General features: G+C 39.3%; 1 protein-coding gene across 5 annotated transcripts in view; it reads left to right on the forward strand.

Moving 5' to 3' along the window:
• Positions 1 to 25,121, forward strand: part of WDPCP (WD repeat containing planar cell polarity effector) — a 280,521-nt gene that overhangs the window by 162,989 nt on the left and 92,411 nt on the right. For all 5 annotated transcript variants that reach the window (XR_012088494.2, XM_073003877.2, XM_073003880.2 and 2 more), the window contains 2 exons: positions 1,978 to 2,101; positions 14,297 to 14,360. Coding sequence is in view for 4 of the 5 variants with exons in the window: in XM_073003877.2 (XP_072859978.2) it covers positions 1,978 to 2,101; positions 14,297 to 14,360 (188 nt within the window). In the remaining variant the exon portion in view is untranslated. The remainder of the gene's footprint in view (positions 1 to 1,977; positions 2,102 to 14,296; positions 14,361 to 25,121) is intronic.

Consider the following 25,121-nt stretch of genomic DNA (forward strand, 5'->3'; position numbering starts at 1 on the left):
CTATCTATCTATCTATCTATCTATCTATCTATCTATCTATCTATCTATCTATCTATTTATTTATTTATTTATTTATTTATACCCCACCTATCTGGTCCGAGAGGACCACTCTATTTACCTCAAGACAGGATACAGAAGCTTCTAAGTTCATTTTATTAATTATTTTATTTTAATGGTTAATTATTTAAAATATTTTTACTTCAACTTTCTCCTTAAAAGGACCCAAAGCAACTTGGCAAAGACCTTTAGGCCAGGCATGATGGTTACAGTCAATGTTACTACTAAGCTGTGTGGGCTTTCAGCACTGCATGAGGCACACACAGCTAAGTGAGTGCCACTCATTTGCATCAGGTTGCACCTGGAACCTCACATGGAAGGGGCAAAGCTCCTGCAGAGCACTGTGGAAAATTAGAAGGAACGTTGGGCCTTGGAGCTTGCCACCCTCCTCAGCGCTAGGGCAGAGGGCCCCCTGATCCCAGCTCCTGGAGGCAGCGAGCGCCGAGGCCTAAGGCGGCCACCCCAGCGAGCAACCGCCAGAGTGGGAGGCAGCATCAGGCACCACCGGTGGGCAAGCCACCTGCTGCTCAGGGACCCAGAAGCAATGGCGTCGGCCCCGCGGAGGGGGCGAGGAGTGCCAGAGCCGGTGCAGGAGTGGGAGGTGGCGTTGGGCACCACTGGCAGGCGAGCCACCTGCTGCTTAGGAACCCAGCAGTGGTGGCACCATCAGCCCTGCGGAGGGTGGCAAGGAGCGCCGAGGCCCGATGCGGCTGCTCCGGCGAGCAGCCGCTGGTGCCAGAGTGGGAAGCAGCATTGGGCATCACCGGCAGGTGAGCCACCTGCTGCTCAGGAGCCGCCCACCAGCGGAGAAGGGGAGCCGCCCCTGTGGGGCTAAGGGCTGAGTGCGGCCCCGCCAGGAAGGATGAGGCAATGGCACAGGAGGACCCTTCCTCCAGGAGCCAGGATCGGGGGGCCCTCCGCCCCTGCACTGAGGCCGAGGCCCAGGACTCAGCAGCAGTGGCAGCATTGGCCCCACGGAAGGCGGTGAGGAGCGCCGAGGGACGCCCCCACCTTCCCTCACTGCTGCTTCCCTTTCCCTAACCGTTGGGGCAAAAGATCTACACAGAAGCAGCCTCTTTGCCACCAATGGTTTGAATTTCCTGCCTTTTCCCCCTGCCTTTCTTTAGTTGTTACTTTAAGTTCTGGCTGCAAGTCGAAGCAAAATTTTGCAGCTGGAGCTGGTCGTAACTTGAAATGGTCATAAGTGGAGATGTACGTAAGTCGAGACACCACTGTAGTAAAAACAATTTAAAAAGCAATAGAGCAAAAAACCCCTCTCAGATTGCTGGTCACTTAGAAAAAGCGTGGGGGGGAGGGTTTGTGCTCTGTCGCTTCTAAAGGTGTTTTTAGTATTGATTTTATTTACCATTTTAATACGATACCCATTTGTTCTTTTTTTAAATATTTGTACACTCACCTAAATAATTCTGAATGTCGAACTGAACAACTCCTTGTTAGTCTTCCTTGTAAAGGAGGTGAAATATATACAGAGACAATTTCCATTCCTCCAGAGACCATCAGAGGAAAAGCTCTTCACCTGTTGACCTATGGCACAATGGAAAACCTGTCAGAAGTCAAGTGTATTGCCTCATCCTGACAGAAAGTACACACACGCACACAGAGAACTTAGTTGAAATGTTTTTGTGTCAAGGAGTTATTCTTAAAATAATCAGTTTTTTTCTCACACTTTTGGCAGCTTTTCTTCTGTTGCTCTAAATCATCATAGGCACTGCCTCAACTATTCTTCTTATACATAGGCCTGTTTTTTCCCCCTCAGCTGTCAAGTTCTTATTTCATCTTACAGACAATAAGTTCACATTTTGTCTATGCTTGAAAAGCCAGACTGCCTGAAAACATGAGCAATTTCTTGAAGTGAGGCTGATCTACTTGTGTCACAGCTGCCATGTTTGAACTCCACAGCTCAGCTTGAGGCAAGCCTTGGAACCTTCTATGCACCGACGAGGCCTCTCTCTCAGACAACAGTGTTGGAATACAGGGACCAGATCAGCCGATATGCAAGAAGATTTTTCCACCATCTGCTCAGGTGACTGACAGCTTTGACTTTGATTAACTTTAAATTAGTTACATATATCAATAGCTTTACACTTTTAATGTATTTAACATGTTTTCCTGAAGGACCACCATGGTAAAAATAAGCTTTCGTTGTCATTTTTCTTTGTTAGGCATTCCCTCTTTCGAATACATGTATATAAGGTACTGTTCTTACTTCTTCTGTCATCAGCTCCTCTTTAAACTCTGTCTCCGTTTCAGTTTTAGAGGAAAGTGACTAGTTCCATGAGTTTGCTTTTTGTTTGGACTAAAAATCAGAACTGCTAGGGGACTGATGAGACAGGAATCTCTGCTTAATTGAATGGTACAAATGCAAATTAGTAATCTGTGTCCCTGTGGGATTTTTAACCAGATCAATTAACATTGCTTTTATTTTATTTTTCTCCTTTGCCTATTTAGATATTTGCTTTATAATTATTTTGCTGTTTACCTAAGAAAGCAAGCAACAAAAGCAAATATATCTAAAATAGATAGAAATGTTTCTCAAATGTCGTTGTTCAATTTATGAAATGTATAATTTTCACTTATAATTTTGAAAGGCATATAGAACTGAATATATTTACCACCTTTCATATCTTGGTTTTCCTTCTTGTACGTAACTCCAAGCAGCATAAATATACCTTCAGAATCTATGGATTTGTAAAATCATAATAATGCAAAACAACCTAACAAAGATAGAAAGTTAGTGGTTCAGACTAAAATACAAACTCTGACTTTCTCTGCTTATATGAAATTTACTGAATTTTGCCGGGGGGGGCAGGAAAATTCAAAGGCTTCACTCAGATAGAGAATATCTTCTTCCATTATTCACCAGTTTGTCATCTTTTATCTTTCTAAAATTTAGGATAGTTATGTTCTCTCAGTATTGGAGAACAGGGCCACCTTTAGCTTTCAGAGAAAGGAGTAGAAATAAAGCAAATCACACACATACGGAACAGGAAGTTCTGAAAGTGAGGTTGGAAATGCTTTGGTCACTAACAAGAGATAGTTCCATTCCTTCTTACACAACAGCCCATGACCTTTTTCAGTTCCTTAGCTGAGAACTCATTGGGCACTACTTTGGATAAGGTGTGAGGAATAGCTTGGTAACTATCCCATGCTCTGACCAAGATCTCCCCAAATTGAAACCATTATAAAGACAGCCTCTTCTTCAGTTAGCCTTCCTGATGCATTAGGTAACCCATCTGATAAACTTTTTTTCACACTGAACACACGGCAGCTGTAAGCACCCCATGAAAAATACAGCTGTGTGAAAGTTGTCCTAAATATTAATGTCTTTTCCAGGTATTTTTACAACCCACATAATAATAATTCAGGTTCTTAAATTATGCCCTCAAACCTTAAAGTTAATTGAGTTGTCTCAGGTGTTGGAAAACACAGAAAATTACTTTTGGGGGAAAAGATTTTAACCACAGTTCTCTGAAAACTCTCAACAAGTATCCTCTGCTGAATATATTTCAGGTTAAAGTTTGCCTTGTAAAGCTGATCAAAAGGTATTCATGTTAATGCTTGTGAATGTGAATTTCAGTTTCTGTGATCCACATGGCACATGAAAAGATTGCCTCAGCTATAGTTATTCACCTGCTTTACAAAAGAATGGACTGTTGTCACATAAGTAGTTTTTAATTTTCCAGTTTAAAAAGGTTAAATGTTTTACCCAGTAAAATGTTAGATCATCTTTCACTCTGTAACACAGCTAATTATTTTTTTTTTCAAAACTTAAAACTTCCACTGCAAGTTTTAATTTCACTCATGTGCTTTGATTTAAGTCTCTTGTGCAGATCACAATGTAAGCAAAAGTGGACGAACTATCAGGAAAAGAAAAACAAACAAAATTATTTAATTCCCTATTTAAAATTCTGAGAAGCAATACTAGTAGAAATGTTTGCGTTTGTGAAAGAAAAGCAGCTGTGTTGAATAGCATTCTTAGCTAAAGAGTTACAGTTGCAAATTTCACCTGTAGCTGTTTTCCTAGCAGTTTATTACAGTTCAGCCTACTGGAAAACATACTACATTATGTGTTGGAGAGCCTAGGTTTTGTCTACAGCATGTTCAAGTAAGACTGCAAAGCTGCTGTTGTGGGTTTTGGGGGCTCTTTGGCCATGTTCTGAAGGTTGTTCTTCCTCACGTTTCGCCAGTCTCTGGCGAAGGAACATTAGGAAGAACAACCTTCAGAACATGGCCAAAGAGCCCGAAAAACCCACAACAGCCATTAGATCCTGGCCGTGAAAGCCTTTGCGAAGACTGCAAAGCCTTCTGTTTGAGTACCCAAAGACCGACTGTCAATCACTGTAGACATTACTGAGTCATACAGTCTGACTTGATATCTTCATATATTAATACGAAGAGTAAAACATATATACAAACACTATCTGGTTGGTCCCCTTGACTTTCAGAGTTATTTGTAGGTTACTCATCAGCTGTGCCATATAATGCTAGAAATGTGAAAGCTGAATGGTGTTCATTTTTATTGCTGAGAGACAATCAGTTTGCACATGCTCAAACACATTGACCAAAATCCTGTTGTTTTAGTATATTAAATTGCCCTCTGAACTGAATTAATTAAAACTACAGAGGAGGTGACTCACCCTTTCCTCACTGATACAGTGGGCCTACTCTAGTGTGCCTTACTACATTAAGCAACAGGATTTTAGCCATAGTCTGTAAAAATTAATTTTTCCAAACTCCGGACTTTGGAACCCGAAGCAATTAACACTGTCCCAAGGGTAAGCTGAAGCCACAACCCAATATAAATAACTCCTAATGTCTTCTACCAAATATTTTCATCTCCTGCATTTTAAAAAACTGCTGAGATATCACATCTTCACTGTGGGGATTTAAAGTAGAAGCCACAATTCATCCTGAACTACGCTATACTGCTGTTTTTTGGTGTGCAGACATGCTGATATGTTTGCTCAATAAAATGTGGCTTTCAAGACATACTGTTAAGTTTACATGATCACCAGAGTGAGAGGGCTAAAACCGAAACAGAAGAAAAGCTGAAGAGAATTAATGTAATAAAAGCTGGGATTTAACAGGCAGGGTTGAGCAAAATAAGTGTGAAACAACAGGTGTCATCAGCTCTTATCAGCATTTTTAATTAACATCTGTTTTCAGCCCAGAGTACTTTGGAAGAGTATGCTGGAGTGTGTCTGTATTTAAAGATAAAGGTAGGCTGTTGAGGAGTTGCTAAACAGTAAGAGAGATTGGGGAAACCAGGAGGTAGGACGAATTGTATACAGCAAGGATGTTTGTAGCCTTTATAAATCTGAAGGGAAACAATGTTAGCAATGTCCCTATATAAGATATTGCTATGGCAACAAAACATTTTCTCTTAAAGAAAAAAGGGGTATGATAAGGAGCATGGAAAATTCAAAGGGAGAAAGATTCTAATAATATTGTGTGGGATACATGTGAAAATAGCTACAGTGTTACTGTTGGACTAATACAATTAATATTATTATGCTGTGTACCTATTCAGTCTCTTTGAGAGCCTCAGAACTTTGGAGAAATTAAAAGAACAAGGTTGCATGAACTCCCTGTGAAAAGGAAACACACACTCATCCTTTCCAATGACATAAAAGTAAACGGAAGCTCTTTGGTTATATGTGAGTTACAGCTAAAGCGCATTAAACTGAAAGTTGCTTTAAAATGGTTCTCTGTGGTAAATACTGTATGTCTGCATAGTAATCTACTCATGTATGACAACCTGTCATGTTGACAGATAATTTCCCCCTAGTACACCACTTATTGTGTGGGTGCACAGTATGCTACATTTTTAAAAGAAAAGGCATGTTCCCATGTAGAAAGCTCCCATATCCACATGGCAAGCCACTCTTGCATCATTACGCAACGACTTCTGCCAAAAGAACTAAGTAGCCATTTTGTGTTCCCTGATCTGATCAAGCCAAAGAAACGGCATTTGGGTATCATAATAAGTAGTCTCTGTAGATCTAGAAAAACCAGTTTTACTGCGTAATAGGACTATAACCAGGAGAAGGGGGCTCTACAGAAGCCTTCCTATGCACAAAGCTCTTGCAGGTTCATACCATTTTTTTAATTAAAGGAAAAAGCTTCTACCTCTAGCCATTTTAGCTGTGGATGGGTTAGAGCAAGCAGGGAGATAGGCAGTTTATTAATTCTCCCATTTATTAATTCTCCCATTTATAAAAAGTAAACTCACCCCTATGTCCCATTTTCTGGCCAAAGACCATGGAGGGCCTGGGGGATAATTAGCAAACCTTTCAATATTTGCTGCTTCTCTTTTATTGAAATAAATTACTGACTTAAACACATTACAGTATTTTTTTTTTTTAAAAAGAGCTTCACATTAAGTTGTTAATACACTGCATTATACACAAAGATTTCCCCATCTCCTCATGCCTCCTATGGCACAATCCAGCCAGTGAATTAGACAGCTGCAAGTCGCACATGGTCTGGGTCCACGTACTCTGCATGAGCAGAGCAGAACCCGGCGACTTAAGCATGAATGTCAAAGTTGTCAGTACACAAGATGGGATGAATTAGATACTGAGAGTACAATTCTATATCCAATTAGCTGGATAAAGTCCGTGAGATACCACAGGATTCCACCACACATACTTAAACCAGACTGTTTTATTTAAGGCAAAAAGAATAAGCAGCTTATAAATATCTGAAGCTAGTTAAAACTGGAGTGCACACCTTTTCCCGTCAGCTGAGAACACTCCTATGTTGAATACAGAAGTTGCACACCAAAGCAATATGGAACATATTGAAACCCACAAAATGAGTTGAATTAATAATAATAACGGAACTACAGAAGGACCCTGTAGATCGCCAAGTCCAACCCCAAATAAAGGAGCTACAGTGGAGAATTGAACTCCCAACCTCTAGCTCTGCAGTCAGATATCCAAACCATTGAGCTATCCAGCAGTTCTTCTCTAGATTCTCTCAACAGAATTCTAGTTATTGACTAGTCTATAAAATACATCTACTTAGAGATTATTTTTGTTGTCATACAGAGAGGCATAATATAAATAATTACAAAATACTGACTTTTGAAAATGGAGCTCTGTCCCTATACATAATATAGATGCTGTTAACTCTCCCTTCTAAAATGCTATCCTTTTTTAAAAAGTATTTTTTTAAAAAAATATTATTGGAAGCAATCTTTTATGTGGAGATGGTACTGCATTATAGTATATTAGTTTTTACAAATTGAAACTATTCTCACTTTTCATTATCTTTTGCATTTTTAAAAACAGTTTTTAAAATATTACACTGTACAGATAAAGAAGCTTTGTTTCTCTTTTGTAAAATCACACTTGTTATTTCTTTAACAAAAAATGCTATTAGGAGAATTTGTGAGGAAATGATTTCCTATGAATAATTAATAATAGGTCTTGGGAAATGGGCAAGATGCCTAGAAAATGAATGAAAAAAGTAAATTATTAAATTGAAATATTAAATGAAATAACTGAATTAAAAATGCTTATACAAGCTCTGAAATGTTTGGTAGCTGTAGTTGATTTAACCTTTTTTTTTATCATCCGTTCATATGCTTAAATACAATTGCTTGATGTTAAATAAATGCTCCAACGATATTCCAAATACTTACAAAATTTGCATATGCATTTCAGAATTTGAACAAATTAAAACTTCATTTCATTTGGATTTGATTACATGCAAATTGTTTCCAATATTCATTACCCCTATTGTCTTCCTTTGGAACAATTTTAAATTCTTATTTGCATATCGCACATCATCCTTCACTGGACTTCATGATGAAGTTCTGAGACTTCTTCATTTGTAAGGAGAGGTTTATAAATTAGAATTGTGGCACAGCCCTCCTGCTACAGATGATTTTCTAACATTGTGTATTCTTATTGAAGATGTGGGGAAGGGAATTGTACCAGCACTCGTTTTATCAGCTCAGCACCAGGAATATACTTACATGGTCAATGAGCATGTCTAAGACAGCATGTTGGTTGTAGCTAGTGACTAAAGTTATTTTTCAGAATCACTACAATTTCCCTCCATCGGGTAAATAGAACTAAGCAAATGCAATTTTGTGCACAGTCTCTGAACTATTAATTGTTTTATTTTTACATTTAGATTTGATATGTGTGATCTTGTGGTTTTCTTTGGGTTTCTTTGTTTTGTTTTCATTTGTTTTGTTTTGTGTATGATATAGTTCCTAAAGGCAAAAGGTGTCTGGTAAAACATTGTGGCTGGGTCAAAATGGATCATGGGTTCCTCAACCATCCGTCTCTCCCCCCCCCCCAAAGCTATCTTGGTTTCTGAAGAACACTTCTCACTGGAAATGGGGGGGCAGTTCTGTGGTTTTAAACAGGTAATAGTTATGGAGCATAACCAAACTAAGAATTTAGACTGAAGGAAAACATAAACATGTTCAGGCATTACTAGGGATGCACACAGCAAAATGTTTGTTTCTGTTGTGTGTTGTGCCTTCTGTGTGTTAAACAGAAAAGGGACCAGCTTGTTCCATTTTGTTATTTTCCATTCATTTTTTCCTCACACTAGTTGTCCAAAAAGCCCTGAAGACCCCTCAGAAACTACTCTAAAACAAGTAGGGGCAAGGCAGACAACAGCTTATCTACTCCAAAAGCAGACAACAGTACAACAAACAATTGCTACCAGTCCCCTCCAATATACGCCTTTAAGATAATAAATAAGTAAATGAATCCAATACAAATAACAAAGGAAGTGGAAAATCAGTACCAGGAGTTTGAAGATGGGAGGCAGAGGGAATGGATAGGCTTGCCTGTCCAGATTAAGAGTCATTTGGTAACCAGAGCAAACAAGGCAAATTGGGGTGGGGTGACACTGAAAGAAATATTGCATAGTTCCTACCTGCCATCTGATACAAAGCACAGCTTAAAAATTCCCACCCTGTTATTTCAAGAAACCTCATTCCCTTGGTGCCCCTGAGCAGTGTCAGAGTAGTGCACAAACAAGAGCAACGTAATACAGACTGTGGCAGCCTGTAGACAAGAGTTTCTCAACAGCAAGAAAGCCAACAAAACGTTTGCCCAAACCTTTGCAATTCCCCTCATGGTTTTGTTACCTGCATAATTCTTTTCCTTGCAAAACCTCTCAGGGCTGCAACCAACTGCTGCCTATTCTTCCTCTCCTCCCACCCCCACTATCCCACAGGAAGACAGTGTAGCAGGCAAGAAAGGCAGAGATGCACGGAGGCCCAGCAGATAGAAAGGCAGCATAAGATGGAGGGTGCCACGGCTGGCGCTTGCACGCTCACAAAGAACAAGTGGAGTCAGTGAATGAAACAAGGGAAAAAATCACTCCCACTGGGTTCCAACCAATCTAGGCCCTTAGATAGCTTTCAAATGCCTACACACCCCCTCGAATGTTCTGATTGGTTGCTGACAGGAGCCCTTATAACAGTGTTGTTGTTGTTATGTGCTGTCAAGTTGCCTCTGACTCCAAAATGTCCTTGTCCTCAACTCTAGGCTGTGGCTGCCTTTAGAAAGTCAATCCATCTTGTATTTGCTTTTCCTCTTTTCTTGCTGCCTTTAACTTTTCCCAGCATTATTGTCTTTTCTAGAGAATCTTGCCTTCTCATGTGCCCAAAATATGCCCAAAATATCATCATCTTTGCCTCCAGGTATAGTATTTCAGAGGTGCTCTTTCAGAACCCAGTGAAACAACCAGAAAACAAAAGCAAGAACCTCTTTTGTGTTTTTCCCCATTTATGTTAAAAGCCACCCCAGGCATTACTAAAGCCAGCATTCTGAACATATTTAGACGGGAATCCCTAGCTCCATTTGTTGCAGTTTTGAATTTTTAGTTACATTCTTCTAGCTGTGCAGCATAAGTACAGGGATTCACAAAGCAGAATAGCTTCAAGTCCCTCATAATAGGCCACTCCCTTTCTCTTTAAATGGCACTTACAGTCTCAGTAACTCACTCTGAGACAATAGGAGCAGGAAGAATTCTTTAAAAGTTTAATTTAAATATAGATAAACAACAAATCGAGAAATGTGACTGCTTTCAGCAACAGACTTCAACAGACTTAGGAGAGGGAAAAAGAAACAGAGCAAAGAGGCTGGTCTCTCTTTGAATTCAGAGGCAGGAGGGAATGATTGGTTAGTGCTGGCTAGATTGACAGTCACCCCAGCCCAGAAAGGTCTCTCCAAACAGCGTGCAGGGTTGTAAAAACTCCCTAACACCGCTCCCCTTAGATGTTGTGTCTTTTGTGGTTTTAGCATAGTTTCTGAAAAGGAAAGGTTCTTGCTCATGTGTAGGCTCTACACACAAAGAAAAATCCAGATTTTCCAAGGCTCTTTGTAGAGCTTATGACTGTGATTTTTAACTTTTATACCTCACATTTCTACAGCTGAATAGTACTCAAGATCATAAAATTCTATAAAAACAACAGTAGAAATAGGTGTCAAATAAAAGCAAAACTTTATACACAGATTGAGAGCAAGAGATCTTGATATCCTGCACTGGTAGAAACCTAGCTGCTGCATATTGTGGGGTTAAGCTGAACATCCTCGACCCTCTTCAAGGATACTCATATATAAAGCATACTGGAGTAGTTAAGATGTGTTGTGAAGAGCCTCATGGTGCAGTGGTTAAACTGCAATACTGCAGCCAACACTCTGCTCATGACCTGGGATTCAATCCCAGGTAGAAGGCTCGAGGTTGATTCATCCTTCCATCCTTCCAAGGACAGTAACAGCAGTACCCAGCTTGCTGGGGGTGAGGGCAATGGGTAGCCTGCAAAATTAAATTGTAAACTACCCAGAGAGTGTGTTAAGCATTATGGGGCAACACACTTTGCTTTGCAACTAAAGCATGAATGACTGCTGTTGCATCAAGTCAGCCCAGGAAAGGATGTATTTTGTCATAAGCAGAACTGTGTAAAGGCACTCCTTGTTGCTGCTGCCACAACAATCCTGGACTCTAGGAACAGCACAGAATCATTTCAGAATATGAACCTAAAATGTTGGGGGAGCCAACCCCTTTCAAAAGAAGATGAATTTCAATCCCTGACTTCATCTTCTCAGGATTTAATTTCAGTTTCTCCCCCAAGTTCAAGCTGTGTTCAGTATTCCTGACTGTTCCCTTGGAGTTAGCTGAGCAATAGAGTGTGATAAGCATCATGGTGGCACCTCACTCTAAACCTTCCACTGACCTCTCAAAATGGATCATACCAATGTTAAGTAGTACCAAGGCTAGGGTAGAGCCATGCGGAACATCATATCTCACAGGCTGTGGTATCAAATAGTGCTTCCCCATCCGGGCAGTCCAATAGCATGCAATAGGAGATAATACTGCAAGCTGCGATGACATCCAGGGGAACTAGTAAGGTCACACTCCATGGTTCAAGTGCCATCCACAAGTGTGTGGAGTCACAAGGTTACTGTCTTCACAACTACCATGTATACATACCAAAGTTCATGTATTTGAGATTAACCTGTAATTAGGACTTCTGTGGGTTTCTTTACCAGGGGCTTTATAATGGTCTCCTTTAGTCTAGCTAAACCATGGTTTAGGGCCTCGATACTTGGCGGAACGCTTACTCCCACCCAGTTCTACCCGTGTCACCCGGGTGAGTCAGGAGGTGAGGCTGAGGAGCCTGACGCCGAGGGAGGCCCGGAAGGAAAAAACAAGAAACCGGGCCTTCTCGGCGGTGGCTTCTCGCCTCTGGAACAACTTACCTCCTGACATTCGCGCAGCTCCCTCGCTGGGTATTTTTAAGAAACAACTGAAAACATGGATGTTCAGGCAGGCCTTCCCCCTTTCCACCTAATACCTAATTATTCTTTTTCTTTCTGTTATAATATACCCTGTTTCTCGCCATCTTTGGGAAAAATTTTATTCTATCTTTTAATTATGCACATTATGTTATGTTATGTGATATGTTATATGTTTAAGTTTTTAGTGTGTGTTGTAAGCCACCTAGAGTGGTCACAACTGACTAGATAGGCGGGGTATAAATTAAATAAATAAATAAATAGATAGATAGATAGATAGATAGATAGATAGATAGATAGATAGATAGATAGATAGATAGATAGATAGATAGATAGATAGATAGATAGATAGATAGTCAGGAAGGGGCAGTCCTTTCTAGAAGGAAGGACAAGTTGCTTACCTGTAACTATAGTTCTTGAAGTTGTCATTTGCGAATTCACACACATGGGTTTTGGTGCTTGGATAAGTTGCTTTCAGAATTATATCATCTTGACCTGCTTCAGTGCTTGAGTCCACATTACAGTGAACTCAATATACTTTGTCTGCAAAAAAAAAAAAAAAACCCCAAAAAAACCTCACCAGTAGACTGCTCACAGCAAGCAAATAAATGTTTTGGCAGTCCCTCTTCAGTAAAGAATGTTTTGCACAGTTCATTTCAATGCTAATGTTGCTCAACAAGACAGTATGTTTGTTCTGACTTTTTTATGACTTTTCAGTTCAAGCAAAATATATCAAACTAAATTTGAGATATTTCGTTGGCCTATTGTCTCACACTATGCTTTTGAAATCTTTTTTATAAAACAAGATAAAATGTTCTTTAAAATATGCTACGTATAAAAAACTGTTCCCCTTGTCTTTTACCAATACAGTGGTGCCTTGCTTAATGATTTTAATTGGTTCCAAAAAATTCATCGCTATGGGAAAACATCGCTAAGTGAAACACGTTTTCCCATAGAGATGCATTGAAAACCAGATAATCCGTTCCAATGGGAACGGATTACCGTCCTTAAGCGAAAATCGCCATAGGAAACATCGCTAAGCGAAACGTGGTCCCCCCATTGGAATGCATTGAAACCTTTTCAATGCATTTCAATGAGGGAGAAAAAAATCAGCAAAAATTCAAAGAGTCAGAACGAAGCCAAATTTGGTTAACAAAGGGTTTATTAAGTGCACTAACGATTTCAAACACTCTAAACCCTTTTTAAATAATTTAACACCTTTTAAAAATAGTGAAAACATAGCTGTCAAAAACATTGCTAAGTGAAACAGGGGGACCTAAACTGTCATCTCTAAGCGAAGCAAGGTCCCGAACATCGCTATGCGAAATTTCCCCATTGGAAACATCACTAAATGGAGCGCAAGATCGCTCCAAAAACCTCATCGCTAAGCGAATACATCGTTAAACGAGGCAATCGCTAAGCGAGGCACCACTGTAAACTGTTTTGCTTGGTTATCATACACATCCCAAAATCTGCTGCAGACAGTTTTTGCTTAGAAATGTGCCTGGCCCATCCGATGAAGAAAAGTTATTTTGAGAGTATACATGTTGGAGATGATTAGAAACAAAGGTAGAGAGGGACGTTGTCTTGGCACTTTCCTATGCCAGATACCTCTTTGATGTATTCAATGCAAGGAGAACTTTGCCTCAATCTGAGGCTTGGTCCACTTACATTGAAAGGTTGTGAAGAGAAAATCAAGCAGTTTACATGCATAACAATTATTTAGCTTTATTATTTTAGCCTTAGTGAATGCAGAGCTAGAGATAAATTACAGGAAAGAAATGCTCATGATATTCCTATGTCATAGGGGCTTCAGAAAGCTAGTCTCACAGGCCAAAAAGTTCTCCTGCACTTAACATGCATTCTCAGACGTGAGGCAAAAATCAAAAGTGGGGTTAAGGTTCTCTCTACAAGCTGCCAAAATGGATAACCAAAGCAAGCAGAAGGCTTTTCATCAGAAGGAAAAAGTCAAATTAGTGATCCTGCTAATGTATGCATGTGCCTTTTCTTTCTGCAATGTAACCAGTTGGTAGGGCAGAAAGTTCACCACTGGCTTAATGTTCAAACTGTGGCTTACTAACTACTTATGTTAACAACAAATGTATTACTTTTCCATGTCCATTACAATATGTGACATTTGTTCTTGCATTATGTCTCTCAATTGCATATACGACACATAAACATTTAAAGTCTAACAGGGAGAAATACTCTTGGTGGGCAATAAATCTGGTGTGAGACAACTGTAGGCAAGGAACATGTTAAGCTCCCTTCTACAAGTTTTCTTCAGCTAACTGCCCCTGCCAGAAACCAGTTTTTCACATCAAAACTGACTATCAAATTTGATGTGTATAAATTTCACATCAAAATTTATGCACATTTATTTGTCAAATCTCATATAGTCCATACACAACAGCTGATCACGCTTGTTTCTCCTCCTTTTGTAGACATCAACGGTTTGAGAAAGCCTTTCTGCTTGCTATTGATATAGGCGCTTGTGATTTATTTATGGTGAGTTACTTCTGAAAGATTTTCTGTATTATTATTTCACTGCCATAGGATTGTTTGTATCAGTTTTGGTGTATATTAAAACATATATAAATGTGTTCGTAATCCTAACAAATTTTATTACTTGCCTCAGATTTGATATGATATGTGGTACACACTGATAGATACTATGTCCAAGCAGTAGTGGGGAAAAAACTGTAGTGTCTTTTTCAACATCACATGAGGCAAATGTTCTCTAGTTATACCCCTGTTAGATTGTTATAGAAATTTCCGGTTACACAATGCATGGCCATTATCAAATCATTTACCTGACCAGCAATGTAACTGCAGTTTATTTCCCACTAGATTTTTGTTATTTTGTTCTGAAGGCATATTGCTATATTCCTTAGCAGACTGACATGTGTGCAGTAATGGTGCCCACCTTCCCCAGTCACTTGGTTTCGGAAAAGCCAGTATGCTTGATACGTAGGTAAACATATGTCAGTAGCCAGGTATGCCAAGGCATTGGTAGGTGTTGCTGCTTTCTAGCAAGCAACACAGCTCTGGATGGGGGTGCTGGGTCCATTGAGTGCAGTGCACATCTTCCTGAGACATTGGCACAACAGAGGAACAGGGACCCCTTCCCAACATATCGACATATCTGTAAAAAAAATTAAGCAAGGAGGTGCAATGCCCCAGAAAAAGAGAGATAAAATTAATCGGTACCATGGTGTAGCTGGCCATAATGATTCCAACAGGAGAAAATTAATTGGTAACATTGAAACACATTGGGACGTTCGCCCCATATATATACCACATGACTGCAATTTAGTACAACAAAGGTATGAAATGTATTGTTAGAACAGGGGAACATTTGCCTGGTATTGGTGGTAGTTGTCATTCAATAGACCTTATGCTGTGAATGAGCTCAAACAATCTAATGCTACAGTTCCACTATAGTTGTAGCAGGAAAAAAATTGTTTAGCTAACGTGATCTGTATCTGTTAAATGATGGAGATTTTCTGTCTTAATCAGTGGGCAACCTAAAACCTTTACCTGTGGATGGTTCAATTTTGCAACAGCTTCGGTTGTTGCTATGTGCCAATAAACTTGGAGACTGCTCAAAAGAGCAGTAAAAACGCTCTGCAGTGCAATCCATACAGCTGTGTTCTGACAAATAGGTTCTCGTATGCCCTTCTACTACAGCTATTCTGAATTTCTTCTAGTGGCTAGAAGATAGTCCCACCTATCAACTGAAGTAGATTTCAGTAGAAGTAGACATATATCTATATGACTAACATACTGTAATTATTAGTTTGACCCTAGATTACTTTTCATGGCTTCCTCTCAAAGAGTCCTGCAGGTAGGTCTTTGATGATGGTGGTCTTGGGAAACATCTAGCCTCCCTTACAGAACTACAGTTTCCAATGTTCCATGGAAAGTGGGAGTCTCTGATAAGCATGTAAAGCAGATAAGATCCATGAGTAGCATTGTTCAGGATGAACGTACTCTATTTCTTGTGCCCTGCCAGTTCAAATTTGGTGAGCAAATATCTCCTAGGATCCTTTTCAGTCTTGATTCTGGTTTGGTTTCAGGACTAAGAATGTCCCAATTTTTCATGCAGATAACTTGGAGTAGGTGTTGGACTGAGATACTGATATCAAATTGATTCTTCTGGAGCTCTCAGTAGCTTTGATATAATCAACCAACATAGTCTTCTGGAAAGCCTTGTTAGGGTAGGCCTAGGGGGGGCATAGTTTTGTGGTGGATCCAGCCCTTCTGTGACAGAAGGTAGAAACTGCTATTGGAAAACTGTTGCTCCACCTCTGACTTTGGCCTTCCTTCCATCTTGAAGTAAGACTGCAGTGATAGTGCTCTGTGGTAGGCAGCATTTGAAGGATATTTATGATTCTTAAGGACATGGACTGTTGTTGCCATGGTTATTGACGGAAGTATGCTATTTGAAGCTGTACCTCAGAGTTTTGCAACTTCATTCATTAGAAGTTAGTTTTTGGGGCCAGTTCAAAGCTTTTGGTATGAGCTCTAAAGTCGAAATGAAAAATAGTCTCCAGTTTTTAAGAGGTTTTACATGCCAGCTCAGTGGGATAAGGAAGCTCTTTTCTTGTTTTCTTATAAGACCATGCAATGCAATATGGCACTGAAGTCCAATGGACAAAGGCAATATGACTTTCCCAGTCACTCAGCCTGTTGCTGCAGATCTGCAGGAGATTTTGTTGTTTTTTTAAAGAAAAACAATAGGAAAACGAGTCACATTTGCTGAACTCTTCTACATAATAAAGACATTCGGTATGAATTAAGTGTTGACACTAGTGGTTAATATCATTTATCCTATTAAGCTACTTGCCCTGCTTGTTTGATCTTCATATTCAAATGCTATGTTAAATTGTACAATTACATTTTTCTTTTTTGAGTTATAAAAATTCCTTTCTAATTATACAAATAGAAATTCCATGAACCTTTTAATGCTTTCTAATGTACAGCTCTAATCATCTAGCTTATTCCATCTAATTAGAAAGATGTGTGTGCTATGATAAACTTTCTTAACTAAGCAGGCTTCAAAAGAATATATTGAAAATATTGTACTTCTGAGAAAGTAATTATATATGTTGTATTTATTTATATGTAAATCCCTTGCCCTCTTGTTCATCCTTCTTTAAAATTCAGCTTTCCCCTTCCTAGTTGCCATGCAAGTCCTTCGTTGTACAGTACTCTTTTCAAATAAGGAAGTCTCACTGAGTTCTGTGGGGCTTGCTCTCAGTAAAGCGGCCACAGAATTGCAGTCTTATAAATGGGGGGGGGGGGAGAGATTAAAGTGCATATGATGTAAATGTTGAAGTGTTCAGCAGAATTCCCAGACTGTCAAGTTGCTATTTAATAGTTGTTGACAGGAATTATATTACACACGCAACTATTTAACATACTTATGAAAGCTGGACTTTTCCTTTATACTACTAAGCTCTTTGGGCCATGATCTTGTCACCTGTTTCATATATTTGATTGACTAGAATCCAGTTGATTATTTATAAATACACAGCTGAAAAAAATTAAACTGTGGTGGCAAATTTCTGCTAAATAACAAGGTTATGGTAGTATTCCTGGGCATGTGCCCAATTGCATCAGTATTTTCCTCTTTTCATTCCTCTTTTTGAAGCACCTGTGCAACTTTATTCATTTTGTTCTTGTTGCTGGCTCCATGATACCCAACTTCACTTTCCTGCTTCTGACTTTCCAAATGCTATACATTTTACTGTTGGTTTTCCTTTGCAGGCTCTTTTGCTGCTTAACATTCTTTCATTGATCTCATCTAGGCCTCTGATCTCTGCATCTCTTGCCATGTTGTACTCTGTACCTGAAACCTTTTTCTCTTTATTTATCAAACAAGCTAGGTCCTGCTTCAGGTTCTTCTTAATACTTTTGGGTATGAAGTAGCAGATCCACTGAGCTTACATAGACACCAACCTCCTATGATGGCTAAAATCAAGGAAAGGTTTTCTGCACACATTTGAGGTTCTAGGTATTAAACCAGAAGAGGCTAGGCTAAACCTTTGGGGAACAAAAACAGCATACCTTGCCAAATGGATGAATGCTAGAGATTGTCTCCGATCAGGACAAGACTCTTAACTGGACCTTCTTGAAGTCACTTAATAGACTTTGAAACAAAGTAGCCAGATCAAAGAATGATCAAATAAAAATGGGGCTACCTGAATACAGGACAAATGTTCTGTGACTGAATAAATTCAGTCAGTGCAGCAGTTATGTGCATGCAATTTATGCCTCACCATGTGTACAAAAGAAGATCTAGCAAATGGCCGAGATAACCCTGTTGTAGCAGTCCATTTCTGGTCAAAAATAGTCTAATTATCTTAACCTTTTAATTTGTTTTTAATTTTTCCTATATTTCATATAGTTATACACAATTTTAAATCATTCAATGCTCCGATATGAATAAAGAAAAAGTCATTAACTATGCTGCCTGCAGCTTCTGGGAGTTGAAGTCCAAAATCTCTGTGAGACCAAAAGGCTGAGAACCATTGCTTTGATGTACGTCACAGTGTTTATTTGCTGAATCCTGTTGCTTTCTTACACAAAACGTGTAACATTCAATCTTTTCTAGTCAGCAGTTAACAAGCCCCCCCTTGAGTGCACCCCAAGCTATCAGTTGCATAAGTCCCTGAGAATACCAGCGATGACTTGGTAAATTGACATTTGAATATTACTACTGGATGTTATGCCGTTTGCCTTCTGTGTGTAACAGATCAACAGGATTTCAGCCAAAGTGTGCTCCCTGGTTCTCTCGTACTCTTATTTGTGCTGGTTAATACAGCTTTTATGGCTGAGTTTGTTAAAGCTCAGAGTGCTGTTGATGCTAAGTGAAAGTAACAATAATAGACACAAAGTGCACAGTGTGCAATCTTAATTCCATGAGCTGATGTGTTAGCACAGTGATTCCCAGACTTTTTGGCATCATCCAACTTTTTTTTTATTTTGAGAAATGTTCACACTTCTCTCTTCTTCTTCTTTATCTTCAGCCCTTCCTGCTTTAACAAGAAATCAATTTGTAATCTAAGTTAAAAATAAAAATATCACATGAAAGAAAAAGAAGACATCAAGATTACCTCGGTCAGAGAGGGCCAAACAAACCACCAAACCACACTACCCTGCCTTTCCTCGTATGAGTAAAATCCAGGAGGGCCAAATGTACTGGGGAGTACCTTTCTCAGTAATCTCCCAACACTTTAGTCCACTTTGACCAAGCAGTGCTTCCAGGAAGTCACCAGAAATCCACAAGGTTAAACGCTTCGACTCTTATGCCCACCCTGCAATTGCAATATATATAGTATTACAGACTAAAATTGTATGGGGCAAGCCTTACTCCAGGTCCTTTCCCTGCTTCTACAGGTGTTGGATTAGTAAAAGTAAAAGTCAACCTGTATTAGTATGAGCAAGATAAACAAGAAAACTAAACTTGCTTAACACAATGTATTCGCGAAGGCTTTCATGGCCAGGATCTAATGGTTGCCATGGGTTTTTCGGGCTCTTTGGCCATGTTCTGAAGGTTGTTCTTCCTAACATTTTGCCAGTCTCTGTGGCCAGCATCTTCAGAGAACAGGTGATGATGGTGTTAGGTGTTAACAACTCCTAAACTTGTGTCTTGGATTGCAAACACTGCATTAGGTAAAAGTTTGAATTTAGCATGCTTTTGCACAATTAATGTGATTTTTGATGTTGTATGGATGCTAATAATTTGTCAATCCTTGGCTCATATGCCGTTAGTTTGAGAGCAACACATGCAGCACTCAGGTCATCTGTCAGTCTCTTTCTGGTATCAAATTTGATATAATTCAAAGCTGAAAACAGCTGCTCACCAGCATAAAATGACCCAAACAAAGTAAGAAGAACATTCCCAAGTGCTTTCATTGACTTAAAATTATTTGGCAGAGAATTCCACACTTTAAGGATTTCATTTTCAGAACTACCAACTGTGCTGTCCTTTGTCATCCCTTCGCACTCTATTTTCTCCAGTGTCGCACACAGGTCATAGAATTTATTTTTCCAGATATTTTCTTGAAATTCCAATAGCTCCATTTCCAGATTTCCAAAATTTAACCAGTGTAAGCAGGAAAGATCAAGTTCTTCAAATTTGGCTTTATCGGGAGAAGTAAGAAAACACAAGATTGTCTCCATCTTATGGAACTGTAAAAAATCTGTTCCTAAAATTCTCCTTTGCTGCTGCTACAATGCTAGAACATTCCTTGTAGATTTCCTAATGGCTTGTAGGATTGTCCATAAATGTTGTAGAACTTTCCAAATGCATTTTTAGATTTGGAAAATATTTCAGCTGCCCACTTTCAAGTTTTCTCTCAAATGTTCTGATGTCACAAAACATCCTTTCTGCTGTTTCCCTAATGTGGCTGAGAAGGCCAATTCGAGAGTGACAATCCCTTCCATACTGAGGACAAATACAATCTGCCCCTGTCCAGCTCCCTGATTTTGCTGGTTTCGGGACTGCCTCTTTGCCTTGGCCTGCTGGACAAGGGTCTCTTCAAATTGGGAGAGGCCGTGATGCACCGTATGCCTCCAGGCTGAACACTCAGATGCCAAGGTTTCCCATCTGTTGAGGTCCATTCCTAAGGCTTTCAGATCCCACTTGTAGATGTCCTTGTGTCACAGCTGTGGTCTCCCTCGGGGGCGCTTTCTTGGCACGAACTCTCCATATAGGAGATCTTTTGAAATCTGGCCATCAGCCATTCTCACGATATGCCCAAGCCAATGTAGACATCACTGTTTCAGTAATGTATACATGCTAAAAATTCCAGCTTGTTCCAGGATTACACTGTTTGGAACTTTGTCCTGCCAGGTGATACCAAAAATGTGTTGGAGACAATACATATGGAACGTGTTCAGCTTCCTCTCCTGCCATGCACAAAGGGTCCAGGACTCGCTGCAGTATAGGAGTGTGCTCAGGACACAGGCTATATAAACCTGGATCTTGGTATATGCCATCAGCTTCTTGTTACGCCATACTCTTTTTGTGAGTCTAGAGAACATGGTAGCTGATTTGCCAATGCGTTTATCCAGCCTGACATCTAATTAAATGCACCCTATTTATAAAGCTTATTAATTAGATTGAAATCCTGGACTTATTTTCTCCAAAGTAAGCCACCCTCAGAAAAGCAGCTATATATAGGAGTGCAAACTTTTAAAGCATTTACCTTCATTTTATATGGATCTATACATCCACTAGAAGCTAAAATAACCAAACAAAGGGTATTGTACTACAGTGGCATCATGAAGCTCACTGGAAAAGGCAGCAATGCAAGAAAAAGTGCAATGCAGTAGGAAAAGAGGAAGACTACATATGAGGTGGATTAACTCAATAAAGAAAGCCAGCCTTTTGTTTGTAAGACTGTTTGTTTGCTGTTGCAGTCAAAGCAAACTTTGGAAGGTTCCTTTTTTGTGGTTTTATGAAAGAGTCAGTCTATCACTTTTTCTCACACACACACATACTTTGGAAGGTTCCGTTTTTCATGGTTTTATGAAAGAGTCAGTCCATGTAACTAAAACAGCAGTGAAGATGCACTGGGCTAGATGTTGCTATATTTGCTAAAGCAAGGTGCATAATGTCTGAAAAGAGCTTTCACATTTATGTGGAACTGATGTGATTCAAGGATTTTATCAGAGCTCCAAGTAATTTTTAAAAAACCAAACACAGTTATATTTTATCACCACAGCAGAAATTGGTGGTGGTGATGGGGGGGAGGCTAAGATTTAGAATAAGAAGGTTTGCAAGCTCTCATTGGAACTGATAAAAGGTAGAGTAAAAATCCATAATAAATAATGGATTGCATAAGGCCACCTAGTATGTTTGTGGCTAATACTTAAACGGGGGCATCCCCAAATAATAAAATTCTTAAGTGCTACATTCTACGTTACTTCTGATAAGCAACTGAATGTACATATCTACTGTTGTTGTGATAATATATAACCATGGTAGTAAGTCCACAAGTTGGAAATGTAAGACTTAAAACATTCATTGGATGAAAGCTAATGTCACCCAACATAATATATTAAAAACCATGTATTTCTCAGAGGGGAAAACCCTTTTGATATGGACAAAACAATGACTTTCAATTCCTACAAAGTTCAAATGCCATAGAAAAGACATAACATGATGAATACCACCTACTTTTATTGGGTAGTGGCTAATCCTATGTACGACAGCAAGGATCAAGCAATATTAAAGTTGTTAGTTTTAAATCCTTTTGTAGTGTGTTCCAGCTTTCAGTTGCTGACAATTCAAAAGGGCATCCACTGCACTGTTACAGGGAGGACAGATCTACGGAACAGACACTTTAATAAAAGTGTCAACTCTTTAGTGATGCCTGATCAGTAAAGAACAAGAAAATTGTGAATAACACTTGGAACTTTGCCCAGAAACATTATATAAAAATATACGTAGATATTTTGAAAATAATGAGACTGACTATCTAAGCTACACAAAACATAATTCAAACAATTGAGAAACTAAATTACTAAGAAATTTCATTATTTTCCATGTAAGCAAGTACTCAGTATTTTGTTTTTCTGTATACAGATATTTTACAATGCAGTATGACTGCAAATATATAACATATATTCAATAATGTTCCATAAAACCTGTTTTTCTATTTAATAAACATAGGAGAAAACATATATGTTTTAGAGCCAGAAGACTCTAATTACATGTGAAAGGTTATGTTTATAGCAACACTGGCTACAAGATCTTCAGATATTCAAAAACTATGTCAGAAAAGATGAATGTTTTATAAGTGTAGTTGTACATGTAGTAGCCATGTTCGTCTGTCCAAGTATTATGGTTATTTGAAAAGAGTTTTGTTACTAAACTACAGTATACTATAAGAAAACTTAATATCATTTATTAATTTTATTTATATTCCAATTTTCGATAAAACCAATAAGTTGGTAATGAAAACACACAATCAGATATGTAAAAATTAATAAATAACCAGAAGAAGCATAAAGAGTGAGAAGAGAAGAGTAGGCTATTTTGGCTCAGAACTTCTTGCCAAGGTTGTTGCAACTGCTGGTATATGACTCAGCAATACATGCAAGTAATAATATCTACAGTAATTTCTTTACTTGCGGTACTTTGCTTCCAAAAATTACACTGTCTGCATAACTATGCAAGGGGATTTTGTCCACTGTATATAATATAATGTCTTCTAGAGAAAGCCAGTCTGGTGCAGTTGTGATTATGTTGACTGAGACTCAGAAGAGTCAAATCCCATCTATGCCATGGAAACTCACAGGGGATTGGACTGGTAAAAGTACTCTAAATAATTTCACATATCTTGAAAATGCAAGTAGGTCCTGTCCACGCTGTCATATAGATATACAGTGGTGCCCCACATAGCGATGATAATCCGTGCAGCAAAAATCGTCGCTATACGGATTTGTCGCTATGCGAAAATAAAAAGCCCATAGGAATGTATTAAACCCCGTTTAATGCGTTCCTATGGGCAAAAAACTCACCTTTATGCGAAAATCCTCCATACGGCGGCCATTTTCACCTCCCGGTAAGTGAGGAATCCAGGTGAAAACACAGCGGGCGGCCATTTTTTTACCCGGCAGCCATTTTGGAACCGCCGATCAGCTGTTGGGAAATCATCGTTATGCAAAAATAGGTAAGCGAAACAGCTTACCGATCGTCGCAAAGCGATTTTTTCTCATTAGAAACATTGCAATGCGATCGCAAAAATGATCGCAAAAAATTCGTCGCTATGTGGATTTGTCGTTAAACAGGGCACCCGTTAAGCGAGGCACCACTGTATATGGTATATGGATCACTGAGGGCACAGTTTGGATTATTAAAAAAAGACACTGTTTGCAAGGGTTTCTACTTAGATCAAGTCATCCTTCCCCATTAAGAACTGTTGAGAGTCTTTCTGGCTCAGTGGAGGGCATGCATTCTTTTTGGAACACTCATTATTTAGCCTGTTCAGCCAGGAGATAACAGCCATCGTGGAGAGAGAGCGAGGGAAGGGAAACAGGGAGAGGGAGAGGGAGAAAACAGAATTGCACTGACAGAGAGAGATAGAGAGATAAAAAATTTCACTTCCTCTGATGATCAAGGGAAGTGCTTAATTGACAGCTGGTCAGGCTCCAAGGGGTTGTTTGCCGTTTGGATAGGAGGAGCCCACCAAATCGCACATCACTTTCCCTGCCCTCAACTGACCCTTTGTAGCCCAATCCACACCACACCCAAAATGGCCAGTCTGGACAGGCTCTACGAGTCAGTATATCAGATATGACTTGATGGCATGTGATAACAGTGTTGTCTTTTAAATACATTGTGATTTGTCTTGGGTCTCTTTACAGGAAGAAAAGAAGGATATTAAATAAATGGCCAAGGCAGAGAAATCTCTGTTTTCAAATATTTTATTCTATAAAGCCAATTATATTAAAAAAATCTTTTATCTACTGATTTTATCAATTTAATCTGTAAATACTTAAAAACATTAAACTTAAAATGAAAAAGTTAAAAAATAGCTTACTAAAAACAAGCAAAACAAATTTATCTAGTCCCCCTTAAGCTTTTTGTAGTTTAAAATGAGCAAAGTCAAGCTGAATCCAAGTACAGTGGTGCCCCACTAGACGACGATAATCAATTCCAGCAAAATTGCTGTAGAACGAAATCGTCGTCAAGTGGGGGGGAAACCCCATCGAAACGCATTAAGAACCGGTTAATGCATTCCAATGGGTGAAATACCTCATCGTCCAGCGAACATCCTCCACAGGGTGGCCGTTTTCCAGTGCCTGTTAAGCAAAAAATCAGTCCCAAAAACAGCGGGGAGCCATTTTGAAACCCGATGATGAGCTGTTTTTAGATTGTCGTAAAGTGAAAAATCGGTTCCCGAAGCAGGGAACCGATAATCGTCAAGCAGTTTTTTCCTATTTAAACATCGTTTTGCAATCGCAAAAGTGATTGCAAAAACATCGTCGTGAAGCAGATTCATCGTGGAGCTGTGTAATCATTAAGCGGGGCACCATTGTACTCAAATTCAGGGACTTGCAGCCAAGTGGCTTCAAAAGGCCACTTAGAAAGGACCATGTGATGAGACCTCAGCAAGAAGGCCTAGGGGGGATGAGACTCCTGGGGGTGATACTGCCCACTGTAACACCCTTTCTCATTTAAAAAAAAAAGTTTTATAGTTGGGGGCAATCAGCTGAACATATTACATGGTACTATAGATGCTCAATTTT

The sequence above is a fragment of the Pogona vitticeps genome, chromosome 1, assembly GCF_051106095.1.
Source record: "Pogona vitticeps strain Pit_001003342236 chromosome 1, PviZW2.1, whole genome shotgun sequence".
Lineage (NCBI taxonomy): Eukaryota > Metazoa > Chordata > Lepidosauria > Squamata > Agamidae > Pogona > Pogona vitticeps.